The sequence below is a fragment of the Theropithecus gelada genome, chromosome 4 (genome assembly GCF_003255815.1).
Source record: "Theropithecus gelada isolate Dixy chromosome 4, Tgel_1.0, whole genome shotgun sequence".
NCBI classification, from domain to species: Eukaryota; Metazoa; Chordata; class Mammalia; order Primates; family Cercopithecidae; genus Theropithecus; species Theropithecus gelada.
Window position 1 is genome coordinate 13,798,995 of NC_037671.1, and position 15,363 is coordinate 13,814,357.

The 15,363-nt window shown below is 42.0% G+C and overlaps 1 protein-coding gene across 1 annotated transcript in view; it reads right to left on the minus strand.

Moving 5' to 3' along the window:
- MAK (male germ cell associated kinase) overlaps window positions 1–15,363 on the minus strand; it is a 73,591-nt gene that overhangs the window by 42,054 nt on the left and 16,174 nt on the right. Inside the window, exons 3-6 of the mRNA XM_025382861.1 lie at window positions 12,302–12,356; window positions 11,275–11,396; window positions 7,075–7,154; window positions 4,329–4,461 (exon numbers count right to left, since the gene is read on the minus strand). Coding sequence (XP_025238646.1) covers window positions 4,329–4,461; window positions 7,075–7,154; window positions 11,275–11,396; window positions 12,302–12,356 — 390 coding nt within the window. The remainder of the gene's footprint in view (window positions 1–4,328; window positions 4,462–7,074; window positions 7,155–11,274; window positions 11,397–12,301; window positions 12,357–15,363) is intronic.

The following is a 15,363-nucleotide window of genomic DNA, read 5'->3' on the forward strand; positions in this document are numbered from 1 at the left end:
ACAAGGAAGCACAGAAAACAAAAGATGAACAAGGATTATCCTTGAGTAGTGGAGTTTTTTCTTCTTTTTATCAGTTTGAAAGTACTGATATCCTCAACCGACTCCTCTTCTGTAGTCAACTCTATTTACTGAGTGGAGTTTTGCTCTTTTTGCCCAGGCTGGAATGCAGTGGCGGGATCTTGGCTCACTGCAACCTCCGTCTCCCAGGTTCAAGTGATTCTCCTGCCTCAGCCTCCCGAGTAGCTGGGATTACAGGGGCGCACCACCACGCCCGGCTAATTTTTGTATTTTTAGTACAGATGGGGTGTCCCCATGTTGGCCAGGCTGGTCTCGAACTCCTGACCTCAGGTGATCAGCCAGCCTCAGCCTCCCAAAGTGCTGAGATTACAGGCGTGAGCCACCACACCCAGCCTAACAATATTTTTAATTGAGAAAAATACTCAATTTACAAGAGCAAAGTGAGCTGGTGAGTCCAACACAAAGTCTGCTAAATGGAAGATACTCTCAGCTCTCTTTTTTTCCAACCAAAATGTGTAAATATTTCAGTCCAAATGTTTGGCATAATGTCTTTCTGCGTTCATTGAGAATACGGCAAGCCCTCAAATAAACTAGTTTTGTTCAATGTTGTTTTGCTCAATGTTGTTTCATTGTAATGTTGATGAGAAAGAAAAAAAGAAGGCATTTTTGGCTGAGCCACTGTGTGGGGTCTGCACGTTCTCCCCAAGTCTACATGGGTTTTCTCTGGGACTCTGACTTCCTCCCATATCCCAAACGTGTGCATGTCAGGTGAACTGGGGTGTCCGTGTGGCCCCAGGAGGAGTCAGTGGGTGCATGTGTGTGTCGGGGCGGGGGGACAGGGAGTGCTGCCATGGGAGGCTGTCGTATCCATGGTTGGTGCTCACCTTGCGCCTCCAGCTTCCAGGACACGCTGTAGCCACCTGTGACCCTGAACTAGAATAACTGAGCAAATAATTACCTTCCTTGTTTTTACTAATCTTTCTTAAATGTATGTAGGGCTCACATGTATTTCAGTGTTCAATACTAGTGTTTTGGTCGCTGTTTAGAAGTTTTGTGGCCAGGCACAGTGGCTCACGCCCGTACTCCCAACACTTTGGGAGATCAAGGTGGGCGAATCACGAGGTCAGGAGTTAGAGACCAGCCTGGCCAACATGGTGAAACCCCGTCTCTACTAAAAATACAAAAAATTAGCCGGGTGTAGTGATGGGCGTCTGTAATCCCAGCTACTCGGGAGGCTGAGGCAGGAGAATCACTTGAATCCAGCAGGCAGAGGTTGCAGTGAGCCAAGATCGTGCCACTGCACTACAGCCTGGGTGACAGAAAAAAAAAAAAAAACTTTCGTGATGTTTTGGTGACCAGAAATGTGCCATGAAATTGTTTATTTTCATTAGCCTATGGTCGGATTGGTTTCATCATACGTTGTTTCACTTAAAGTCAGTTTCCAAGAACCTACTGATGATGTTAAGTGACAACTTACTATACTTCCTTTGACGAATATTTTTACAAGCTTTATTGATATAGAATTCACGAAATATACAGTTGATCCATTTACAGTGTACATCACACTGCTTTCTCCCAAGGTGCCTTCACGTGTCTTCCCTCTTCCATCTCTGTGTCTGCCTTCTTCTTATAAGGACATCAGTCTTATTGGATTAAGACCAGCCATGCTGTGGTCTGACCTCATCTTAGCCTGATTACATTTGCAAAGACCCTATTTCAAAATAAGGTCACATTTGCAGGTTACATAACCAGGGCAGATCCCTCATGAAAGGCTTGGTGCTGTTCTCTTGTAGTGAATGAGTTCTTTTTCAGACAAGATGAAATTAGTTCCTGAGACAGTGGGTTGCTCCACAGCAAGCTTCCTCCTCCTGTTTGTTCCCTTCTCGCACATGCCCATTTCCCCTTTGATCTTCCCCCTGCCACCTTTTTTTTTTTTTTTAATTTGAGATGGAGTTTTGCTCTTGTTACCCAGACTGGAGTGCAATGGCGTGATCTCAGCTCACTGCAACCTCCGCCTCCTGGGTTCAAGTGATTCTCCTGCCTCAGCCTCCTGAGTAACTGGGATTACAAGCATGCGCCACCACGCCCGGCTAATTTTTGTATTTTTAGTAGAGACGGGGTTTCACCATGTTGGCCAGGCTGGTCTTGAACTCCTGACCTCAGGTGATCCACCCGCCATGGCCTCCCAAAATGCTGGGATTACAGGTATGAGCCACCGCACCCAGCCTGACCTTCTCCACCATGTTTCGATGCAGCATAAAAACCCTCACCAGAAGCCAAGCGGATGCCAGTGCCAGGCTTCTTTTACAGCCTGCAGATCCAGAAGCCAAATAAACCTCCTTTCTTTATCAACTTCCCAGCCTCAGGCGTTCCTTTACAGCAACACAAAACACACTAAGACACGGACTCCTTTCTTTCAGCTCCCACATCTGATTCATTAGAAAACATACCCAAAATTCCACACTTTCTCACTACCTGCATGTCCAGCAGGTCCAAGTCACTATCATTTCTGGCCACTCTACAAACTCTGCCCTTGTTTCCTGTGACTGCCCTCATTCATTCATTCTGTGCTGTGCGGAATTCACGTGGGGCATGCACCTGTCTCAAAGCTTTTCTATTTAGCATTTGCTCTGCCTAAAAAAATTCTGGCTGAGCCACTGTGTGGGGTCTGCACGTTCTCCCCAAGTCTACATGGGTTTCTCCTTCAGGGCTACTCTCAGTGAGGCCCTCCAGATAAAACAGCAACATTCCTGTCCCTCCCCATCTCCCCCAACTCCCTGCCCCCTTTCATATTTTATTTTTCTTTATTATAATGTATCAACATCATCAGATGTTTCAAATATATTTCTTTCTTTCTTTTTTTTTTTTTTGAGAAAGAGTCTTGCTCTGTTGCCTAAGCTGCAGTTCAGTGGTGCAATCTTGGCTCACTGCAACCTCTGCTTCCCAGGTTCAAGTGATTTTCATGTCTCAGCCTCCCAAGTAGGTGGCACCAAGGCATGTGACACCACACCCAGCTAATGTTGTATTTTTAGTAGAAACAGGGTTTAGCCATGTTGGCCAGGCTGGTCTTGAACTCCTGGCCTCAAGTGATCCCCCATCTCGACCTCCCAAAGTGCTAGGATTACAGGCGTGAACTACTATGCCCGGCCTGATACACGTATGTTCTTGTTTTCACTGGAGTATAATATTCACACAGGCAGAGGCATGTATTCTAAGAGCAGAGCTTGATGAATTTTCACAAATACAACACATCCACGGACCCAGCACCCAGATCAAGAAAGATATGTTATCGGCCAGGCACAGTGGCTCACGCCTGTAATCCCAGCACTATGGGAGGCTGAGGTGGGTGGATCACCTGAGGTCAAGAATTCAAGACCAGCCTGGATAATATGGTGAAACTCCGTCTCTACTAAAACACAAAAATTAGCCAGGCGTGGTGGCGGGCACCTGTAATCCCAGCTACTTGGGAGGCTGAGATAGGAGAATCACTTGAAACTGGGAGGCAGAGGTTGCAGTGAGCCAAGATCACGCCATTGCACTCCAGCCAGGGCGAGAGAATGAGACTGTCTCAAAATAAAAGAGAGACATGTTACCAGCACCCAGAAGGCCCCTTGTGCACTTGTCCAGGCACCCCCCACACACACACCCCCCATGGAACCGCTTGCTATCCCGACGTTTATGGCACAGATTATTTTTCTCTGTTTTTGTACTTTACATAAACGAAATCGTATGGTATGTGCCCTTTTTCTGTTTGGACTCTTGCTTTCAACATTGTCTTAGATCTACCCATATTGCTGCATGCAGTCATAGACCATTCACTCTCACTCTTGCAAAGCATTCCTCTGGGTGATATACGATGCTACTGCTCATGGACATTTCGGTGGCGTGCAGTTGAGAGGATTCACGTCTTTTGGTGAACATGGTATGTCTTTCTGTCGGTGACCCATAATATTTTTAACTTGTTTATCTGTGTATTGGCTGTCATATAAGCAGCATAAGGCAGAGGTTTTTCTTTTATTTTTTTATTTTACTGCTGTGTTCTCTGTGCCTAAAATGATGTTTGGCACATAGTAGGTGTTCAATAAATATTTGTTGAATGAATGATTGAGTGAATAAATGAAATGCTTTTTCCTTATTTTTTCAGTGATCAGAAGAGCAATAAACCAATCCTTTGCTTTCTTTAAAGACTATAAAATTCATTTCTATGTTTTAAATATTCAATACAGAACTTCCAGAAATATGTAACAATCCATCGTAGGAAAATTTCACCATAGGCTTATGCCTCAGGAGGGTTGCATAATCCTACTCACCATCTGGTAGAGACATAATCAGTGTACGGTGGCTGGGACCTTAATTCTCTCGCAAGTCCAAAATCAGCAATTTTCACAAGCTCTGGGCCCATACAAAGCAAGTTTTCTGGTTTCATGTCCCTATGAAAAAAACCTTGGTGATATATAGAGAAAAAAATAAAATCAATCATTAGGTTTAAACATAGCTTTATCTGATTTATAAACAACATATCAATGAACCCCCTCTTTTGTAATAAGAAGCATCATCTTAGGAAAAAAGTAAACCATATTTATTGTCTAATAAGTAACGGGATGTAGGGACCTTGCTTTTAAAATGCTTTGGCAAGAAAGTTCACACAGTATATGAGATAATTAAAAATAACGACCCATTTAACATTTATTTTTATTTGTGACTCCGGGGGTGTTCAGGCGCTGGGCTAGGTATTATTACACTACGATTATCTCCATTCATTTGCACAACAACCTTAAGGAGGTACTGTTATCACTACTGTGCAACAGAGGAGGAGGTTGAGGGCCAGAGTGAAGTCACCTAATTAACGTGTGAGAAGTTTTTGTTTTTGTTTTTGAGGCAGGTCTTGCTCTGTTGTCCAGGCCGGAGTGTAGTGGCTCGATTTTGGCTCACTGCAGCCTCAACTTCTTGGGCTCAAGCAATCCTCTCACTTCAGCCCACTAAGTAGCTGGGAGCATAGGCGCACGCCACCACTCCCAGCTAAGTTTTTGTATTTTTGATAGAGACAGGATTTTGCAACATCACCCAGGCTGAGAAGAGCACTTTTTAATCAGGCTTAAGTCGGTGCAGCTGACTCCTTGAGAAAACTCACTTGTTTAAAAAGTCCATTCAATAAAAATGTAACTCCACACATCAGAACTAATTTCTTCATTTAAAATTATTTTATCTAATGTTCAGTTTTACTCAATAGCTGTGTTATTGCAAAATCCCAATAATTATAATGTTTATATTAGCAATTCAATCTATAAAATAAATGGTTATAAAGCTAATGGGGAAACCAAAGAAAATGAGGCAGAAAGCCCAGCGGGGGCCGGGTGTGGTGGCACACGCCTGTAATTCCAGCACTTTGGGAGGCTGAAGTGGGCAGATCATGAGGTCAGGAGTTTGAGACCAGCCTGGCCAATATTACGAAACCCCATCTATACTAAAAATACCAAAATTAGCCGGGTATGGTGGCAGATGCCTGTAGTCCCAGCTACTTGGGAGGCTGAGGCAGAAGAATCGCTTGAACCTGGGAGGTGGAGGTTGCAGTGAGCTGAGATCGTGCCACCACACTCCAGCCTGGGCAACAGAGCAAGACTCCATCAAAAACAAACAAACAAACAAACAAACAAATAAAAAGAAAACCCAGGGGGAAAAGAACAAACATTAAAGCCCTCCTGGCAGATGAGTATTTGTCTTAAGGAAGGCTTTTTCTAAGGGCAGTCTAAAGTATTCTGGTTATATCCAAATGGCTTGGGTTCCAATGACCTTGGGAGGCAGGGAGACTGCAGGTGATCACTTGAAGAGGGTTTTCATGTAGCTTTGGGGCTGAGAAGACTTTCTTTTATCTTTTTCTTTCCTTTTCTTTTCTTTTATTTTTGTTTTTTTTTTTTGTTTTGAGATGGAGTCTTGCTCTGTCACCCAGGTTGGAGTGAAGTGGTGTCATCTGGGCTCACTGCAACCTCCCACTCCCAGGTTCAAGCGATTCTCCTGCCTCAGCCTCCAGAATAGCTGGGATTACAGGCGTCTGCCACCACACCTGGCTAATTTTTTGTATTTTTAGTAGAGACTGGATTTCACCATGTTGGCCAGGCTGGTCTCAAACTCCTGACCTCGTGATCCACCTGCTTCGCCCTCCCAAAGTGCTGGGATTACAGGCGTGAGCCACCGTGCCCAGCTGGGGTTGGGAAGACTTTTTAAGCCTAAATGTTTTTAATCACTTCAAAGCCAGAGTGGGCTCTGTTTGTGACATCTGTTTAACAGTTTTGTAATCCAAGTTTATTCGGTACTTCTTACTCTAAATAGTTGGTAACATCCATTTCACTGTGTGCAAGAGACATTCATTGTACTTTTGTAACAAATGTAACAACAGGAATGGGACCATGTGAGGCAGAGCAGAGGGACACTAATTCATAAGGTCTCAGAGAACTAAACCAATTACATATTTGTGCATCTAAGGCTTTCCCCATCCTAATATACATATATTAGTAATTCAGTCCTATTTGAACTAAATATTAGTTTTTTTAAAAGCAACTATTTTATTTTATTTATTTATTTGAGACAGAGTCTTGCTCTGTCACCCAGGTTGGACGGCAGTGGCACGATCTCAACTCACTAACCTCCGCCTCCCGGGTTCAAGCGATTCTTCTGCCTCAGCCTCCCACGTAGCTGGGATTACAGGCACGTGCCATGACACTCAGCTAATTTTTGTATTTTTAGTAGAGACAGGTTTTTGCCATGTTGGCCAGGCTGGTCTCGAACTCCTCACCTCAAGTGATCTGCATCTGCCTGCCTTGGCCTCCCAAAGTGCTAGGATTACAGATGTGAGCCACCGTGCCCAGCCAGAAATTCCATTTTATATAGAATCACAGAAATTATAAAGTTTTAAAATTAAAATGTCAGTGTGTATAGGCACATACCCCAAATTCATAGTTATCCAATATAAAGTTATTTAACAGTTTTATAAGTAATTTCTATGTACAATCTCGACAGTAATCTAAAGAGGTAGGGAAATGAAACTTAAAAGAAACCTACCATGTTTATGGATAAAAGCCAGCCCTTGCAATATTTGATACATAATATTTCTGATGACTGACTCAGGGAACAACTTGTTTCTGTAAAGAAATGAACAGTCACATAATTCTGTTAAGCAACCAGCCAACCAATCCAAAGAAGGATTATATTCCCCCTGCCTTGGAGCCTCTACTGGCCTCACAATACTGGTTAAAGGTGCGATTCACAGATTTATAGTGTTAAAGCTCATACATTTAAAACATGAAAATTAGATTTTTTTTGTTTTGATGTGAGGTAAAAACTCAAATCCAAAACTGAATATATTGTACACATATAAAATATGTATGTGTATATGTATATATTTTTTGAGACAGAATTTTGCTGTCTGTTACCCAGGCTGGTGTGCAATGGCACAATCTAGGCTCACTGCAACCTCCACCTCCCGGGTTCAAACAATTCTCCTGCCTCAGCCTCCTGAGTAGCTGGGATTATAGACGTGCACCACCATGCCTGGTTTTGTATTTTTAGTAGAGATGGGGTTTCGCCATGTTGGTCAGGCTGGTCTTGAACTCCTGACCTTAGGTGATCTGCCTACCTCGGCCTCCCAAAGTGCTGGGATTACAGGCGTAAGCCACCGTGCCCGGTCTAACCAGCTGAATTTTAAACTGTTCCAAGAAGAGCAAAGCAAGTTGAAAAACTGAATTACTAACAGATAAGCCAAGCATGTGAATCTGTATTATGTAGGCTTTAAGAATTTTAGTGGTGGCTCATGCCTATAATCCCAAGCACTTTGGGAGGCCAAGGTGGGAGGATCGCTTAAGTCCAAGAGTTCAAGACCAGCCTGGGTAACATGGTGAAACCTTGTCTCTACAAAAAATACAAAAATTAGCCAGGTGTGGTGGCGCAGGCCTATAATCCAGCTGCTGGAGAGGCTGAGGTGGGAGGATCACTTGAGCCTGGGAGTTCGAGGCTGCAGCGAGCTCTGATTGTGCCACTCCACTCCAGCATGGTGACAGAGTGAGATCCTGTCTCAAAAAGAAAAGGAAAAAATAAATAAAGTTAGAGATATAAATAAATGCTTCAGTTATATTCTGCATATTGGTGTTGTCCAATAGAAACGTAAGAGCTGGCTGGGCACAGTGGCTCACGCCTGTAATCCTAGCACTTTGGGAGGCCGAGGTGGGTGGATCACCTGAGGTCAGGAGTTCAAGAGCAGCCTGGCCAACATGGTGAAACCCCATCTCTACTAAAAATATAAAAATTAGCTGGGCATGACGGCACATGTCTGTAATCCCAGCTACTCAGGAAGCTAAGGCAGAAGAATTGCTTGAACCCAGTGGGCGGAGATTGCAGTGAGCTGAAATCACACCACTTCACTCCAGCCTGGGCGAAAGAGTAAGACTCCATCCCCCACGAAAAAAAGAAAGAAATATATATTAGAGCCACTTGTGTACTTAACATCATTTTTCTAGCAGCCGTGTTAAAAGAAATCAAACAGGTAAAATTAATTTTTAACAATATATTTAACCTAATATGTGCCAAATATTATTTCAACATGTAATCGATATAAAAATGAGCTGACTGCACCACTATACTCCAGCTTGGGTGACAGAGCAAGACCATGCCTCTAAAAAAAAATTTTTTTTAATTATGTATTTATTTTTAAAATTTACCTTTTTTTGTTTTTTGAAAAAGAGACACGGGCTGGGTGCGGTGACTCCCACCTGTAATCCCAGCACTCTGGGAGGCCAAGGCAGGTGGATCCCTTGAGTTCAAGAGTTCGAGACCAGCCTGGGCAACATGGTGAGACCCTGGCTCTACTAAAAATACAAAAATCAGCCAGGCGTGGTGGTGTGTGCCTGTAGTCCCAGCTACTTGGGGCCTCGTTGAGGCAGGGGAATTGCTGGAGCCGGAGAGGTCGAGGCTACAGTGAGCCATGTTTACACCACTGCACTCCGGCCCTCTAGCCAGGGTAAAAGAGTGAGACTCTGTCTCTGAAAAGAAGTGAGACACATGGTCTCGTTATGTTGCCTAGGCTGGTCTCAAACTCCTGGGGCTCAAGCAATCCTCCCGCCTTGGCCTCTCAAAGTGCTGGGATTACAAGTGTGAGTCACCAACCCTGGAGTAAAAAAAATACAAAAATTATTAAGACATTTTCTCTTTTGTACCAAGTTTTCAAAATCTGATGTGTAATTTATTTTACATTTACAACACTCCTCAATGCAAACATGTCAGGAGCTAGCCACATCTGACTAGTGGCTACTGTATTAGTGTAGCTCTATACTATATATATATATAAAAATACATATATATAATGCATACATATAATACATATATACAAAAAATACATATATATATATATATGTATTTTTTTTTTTGAGATTGAGTCTTGCCCTGTTGCCCAGGCTGCAGTGCAGTGGTGCGATCTTGGCTCACTGCAACCTCTGCCTCCTGGCCAACATGGTGAAACTCTGTCTCTACTAAAAATACAAAAATTAGCTGGCTTCCTGGGTTCAAGCAACTCTCCTGTCTCACCTTCCTGAGTGGCTGGGATTATGGGTGGCCTCAACCTCCTGGGCTCAAGCAATCTTCTCACCTCAGCCTCCAAGTAGCTAGGACTACAGGTGTGTGCCACCATGCCTGGCTAATTTTTTAAATTTTTTGTAGAGATGGAGTCTCACTATATTGCCCAGGCTGGTCTCAAATTCCTGGGCTCAAGTGATCTTCCCACCTCAGTCTCCCAAAGTACTGGATTAAAGACAGGAACTACCACATCCAGCCAGATTTATATATATTTCAAAATAGATGAAAATTTAATATTTCATGCATTTATGTATTTCATTTTCTTCTTCAACAAGTGTATCTTGATATTTCATGTATGTATATATCATTTCAATATTTTACAGGACAAAATTTATTAGAGGCTGAAAATTAAGATTACTCATAATTCCACGTGATTAAGAAACTTTTAATTTTTCAGTATTCTAATCCAGTCCTAATTCATTTGCATGCATAACTTTTATATTAGGAATGAATGTCACATACACGCAATTTCGTTTGTTTTTTCCACTTGGAAGCATTTTCACAATCCTTATAATTATCACCTTTAATGGTAATAATTCCATCAATATTATATACAATAATTACCAACCTATTTTTGCACTGATATTTATTTTAAATAGTTCAAAAAGTGAAGCTTAGTACAGACATTTAACAGAATATATTATTTATAGTAACTATAAAGACTACATATCCACAAAAAAAATACTTGTAAGTAAATGAATCAAATAAAAAATTTTGTCCCACTGAAATTACAACTAAGTAAAAAGGCGTGCATGTCTATATACAAGGCCTAGAAGGGACTTTAGAAAAGTAAAAACTGATTTGAGGGGCAGAAATTTACTTTTATTTTAATTGATATTAATGTTATAATGATTTCGGCCTGGAACATAAGAGGCATTCAATAAATATGTTTTGAGACAGGGAAAAATATGATTAAAGAAGAATTCACGTAACATCCTCAGACCTTGAGTGAGCGTATGCGTGTGTGTGTGTGTGTGTGAAAGAAACAGAAATCAACATCATTACTTTGGAAAATTATTTCTAAGTATTTCAGGGTTTTTTGCTGAACATTTCTCACTTTAAAAGCAGGCAAAATGGATGTTAATCTCCCAGATCCCAGGGTGGAAGACTGAAGCTCTCCCTGTATAGACTCTGCCCACACATATTTAAAAATTGTGAATTTCCTTGGAATTGGTAACACACCAAGTCTTATCATTGACTTGTGCATTCTACTGAATGAATTTTTTAGATCCTTTCTTGAAAGCAACTTCATTCCTTTCTCCATTCTTTCATCAACCTTCACAAGATGCTTGGGAGAGCAACCAAGATAATTTTCTCAACAGTGCCCAAGGCCAGCTTTATTACTGAGTACTAAACTATACATAAATTTGTATTTTAAAAAGCATAAATAGATAGTATGTGTATTTATATAAGATACTGGCCTTCACTTTCAAGGATTTACAACAGAAAGATGCTGGCTATGTCACAGCTGGTTCTTCTTCAGTGTTAAATGTTACCCTTTGATAAAGGTAACAGAACTAGTTAATTTAAATTTACCTTTTGGAGTGATCAATTTTTATCTCGTAAAGTATGACATATTGAAAGGATCAAAAGAACTCATGGAGGGAATAACAGGGAAAAATGTGAATAAAAACATACCTGTCTTTCATTAATTGATAGAGGTTTTCTTTCATATATTCAAATATAAAATAAAGATGGTCATTTTCTCTGATAACTTCTTTCAATTTAATAACATTGGCATGATTAAGTTTCTTCAGAGACTGAAAAATAACAAATACACATTAAAATTTCTTTAAAAAACTTATAAAAGTTGGCAAAATCGTATCAACGCTAAGTATGATAATTATGTAATTTTCCATTTCTCCTGGGTTCATTAATTAATTACATTTTAATATCTCCATAATTGCTTTAAGTAATGAACGTTAAGTGCAAACGATAAATCAAGCCAGCAATAGCTATTAAACATCTCAATCTATTACATTTTTCCCTTGGTTTATAAATAGGTCTAACTTTTGTCTGACTTAACCATGCAAAGGTATCCAAAATTATATCCAAGTCTTTAAGCATAAAATCTAAGGAAATGGTATGTAGTAATTCAAAAAGATGTCTTTGGTGGCTGAGCGCAGTGGCTCATGCCTGCTATCTCAGCACTTTGGGAGGCTGAGGTGGGCGGATCACCTGAGGTCAGGAGTTCGAGACCAGCCTGGCCAACATGGTAAGACCTTGTCTCTACTAAAAATACAAAAATTAGCTCGGCATGGTGACACACACCTGTAGTCCCAGCTACTCGGGAAGCTGAGGCAGGAGAATCGCTTGAACCCAGGAGGTGGAGGTTGCAGTGAGCCGAGATCATGCCACCGCATTCCAGCCTGGGTGACAGAGTAAGACTCTCCTCAAAAAAAAAAAAGAAAAGTTGTCTTTGCATAATATGATTTTAAGATGCTCTCTTAAAAGTGAAAGTGAACTTTCAAATGTGAGGATATAATTATATGCTATTCTCCACTGACATCAGAACCAAAAGAAATGAGAAATTAATTTAGGAATATAAAGGAAAAACAAACACAATTATCTTCAGAATGCTTCCCACAGAGAATAAAATAATCTTAACTACTACCCTCAGGTAGCATTAAGGCCTTCCAGGTTCTTTTCATCTTTAGGATTTTACCTTAACTTCTCTCAAGTTCATGCACTCATCCCAAGAATAGAACTTTCTCTTCATCCTAAAATAAATTAGGGAAAGTTTAGTGTTCAGGGATTGAGAATTCAAAGACACACATTACATACACTGCTGGCTTTCTTACTCCAGTATTGGTTCACTTTGGACGAGCTCTCTCTCCCTTTCCTCATCCTTACAAGGAAATCACCTCCTATATCTCAAGGCTACTTGTTAGGCCTATGTCACATCCAAACATCAGCTTTAACGCAAAAGTGAAAAAATTACCATTAATCTTCCTTTCTGGGTGAGTTCTTTTTTTTTTTTTTTTTTTTTTTTTGAGACGGAGTCTGGCTCTGTCGCCCAGGCTGGGGTGCAGTGGCCAGATCTCAGCTCACTGCAAGCTCCGCCTCCCGGGTTCACGCCATTCTCCTGGCTCAGCCTCCCGAGTAGCTGCAACTACAGGCGCCGTCACCACGCCCGGCTAGGTTTTTCGTATTTTTTAGTAGAGACGGGGTTTCACCATGTTAGCCAGGATGGTCTCGATCTCCTGACCTCGTGATCCGCCCGTCTCGGCCTCCCAAAGTGCTGGGATTACAGGCTTGAGCCCCTGTGCCCGGCCTCTGGGTGAGTTCTTAACATTTCTCTAATCAGTTTAATTGTGCCTTTCTTAAACAGTCCCTTTCAAGTTCCTCTCTTTTTAGAACTTAAGAGATAAATATAAAACACTATACTTCAGAAGGAGTTAGGGAAAGAAATCACAAATTTTGAGCAAATGTAGTCAAATAATTTGATCTGATAACTCTCATATCATTACATCAGCTTTAGGCAAGAGGCCCATAGTTAAATGTCTCCTTACTTAAATTATTTTAGTTGGCAAAAATTCAGAAGTAACTATAAACGTTAGAAATGGCTTTCTTGGCCAGGAGCGGTGGCTCATGCCTGTAATCCCAGCACTTTGGGAGGGTGAGGCGGGCGGATCACAAGGTCAGGAGTTCAAGACCATCCTGGCTAACATGGTGAAACCGCATCTCTACTAAAAATACAAAAAAATTAGCTGGGCGTGGTGGCAGGCGCCTGTAGTCCCAGCTACTAGGGAGGCTGAGGCAGGAGAATCTCTTGAACCCAGGAGGCAGAGGTTGTAGTAAGCTGAGATTGCGCCACCGCATTCCAGCCTGGGCGACAGATGAGACTCTGTCTCAAAAAAAAAAAAAAAAAAAAAGAAGAAATGGCTTTTTGAATTTTGTTCCTTTTTTTTTTGAGACGGAGTCTCGCTCTGTCACCCAGGCTGGAGTGTAGTGGCCGGATCTCAGCTTACTGCAAGCTCCGCCTCCCAGGTTTACACCATTCTCCTGCCTCAGCCTCCAGAGTAGCTGGGACTACAGGCACCCACCACCACGCCCGGCTAGTTTTCTGTATTTTTTAGTAGAGACGGGGTTTCACCGGGTTAGCCAGGATGGTCTCAATCTCCTGACCTCGTGATCCGCCCGTCTCGGCCTCCCAAAGTGGAATTTTGTTCTTTACTTCCCCTCTTTCATCCCAATGTTGGTTTCTACTAGAGATAAATATACCAGAAGTGTATTTAGGGTAAAAAGTATTTCCACTATATACATCATAGTTCGTTGTTGTGTTTTTACATGAACATGTGTTTTTATATGAACAGATTTTTAGTCACCATACAAAACAGGGGATAAAAAACAGGATTCATATTCTAAAAAATGTTTCTTCAGGTATGGGAATTATAAGGCTGGGCTGTGAAAAAGAAAAACCAAATATGCCATGCTGCTTTCATTTAGTAATATAATCTCCTACCGAGATGTTCCAGAAGATCCCTGGGAAACTTAGCATTGTCTTTATTAATTACTATAATCCTTATGATCCAGAGGCTCTATAGGGGTATAATACACAGGTGAGGAAATGAGTAAAAATTGGCAGCACAACATCATGGCCAAGAACAGAGGCTTTGGAACCGCACTGCTTGGATTCAAATCCTGGCCCAGTCACTCACCGTAGGACTTTGGACAAGTTACCTAATGACCAGTCTATGCCTCAAATTCCTTAGTTAGCCATACAGTAGAAACTACTGCATAAGAAGAGTTTCTTGCAAACTGCTTAGTTCAGCACTCAATAACTACTAGATGTTTTCATTTTTACCAATATCTGTGATTGACTGTAAGATGACATAAAGGACATCACTAAGATGACATAAAGGGCATCACTGCTATTATTTCCAAAATATCCTTAGTGAATGAGAATTTCATTTGCAGTTACTCAGGTACTAGACATTTATGAAGAAGTGTGATGAAATGGGAGTTTACTAGCTTATTAAAAGATACCTTTCAGTGCTACAGATTTATAAAATGTCCTGCTGAAGCATAATGTGCCCGCGCCCGGCCAGATTTGATTTTTTTTGTTTTGTTTTTAGACAGGGTCTTGCTCTGTCACCCAGGCTGGAGTGCAGTGGTGCAATCTCGGCTCACTGCAAGCTCTGCCTCCCGAGTTCACGCCATTCTCCTGCCTCAGTCTACCAAGTAGCTGGGACTACAGGCGCCAGCCACCACGTCTGGCGAATTTTTTGTATTTTCAGCAGAGACGGGGTTTCACCCTGTTACCCAGGATGGTCTCCATCTCCTGACCTCGTGATCCGCCCGCCTCTGTCTCCCAAAGTGCTGGGATTACAGGTGTGAGCCACTGCGCCCGGCCTCAGATTTTTTTTTTTTTTTTAGAGACAAAGTCTCCCTGTGTTGCCCAGGCTGGAGTGCAGTGGCTATTCACAGGCTCGGTCATAGCACACTACAGCCTCTAACTTCTGAGCTCAAGCAGCCCGCCTGCCTCAGCCTCCGGAGTAGCTGGGACTACAGGCGCACACCAGCATGCCCAGTGAGAGTGCAGATTTTACAGGTAGCATGAAAGTTTCAGTTATCACTGAACTGTGAAAAGTAACTTGAACATTTTTTATTTGGCTTCTAAAAGATTGGATACTTTTAAAATTCTGGGCCTGGCGTGGTGGCCCATGCCTGTAATCTCAGCACTTTGGGAGGCCAAGGTGGGCGGATCACCTGAGGTCAGGAATT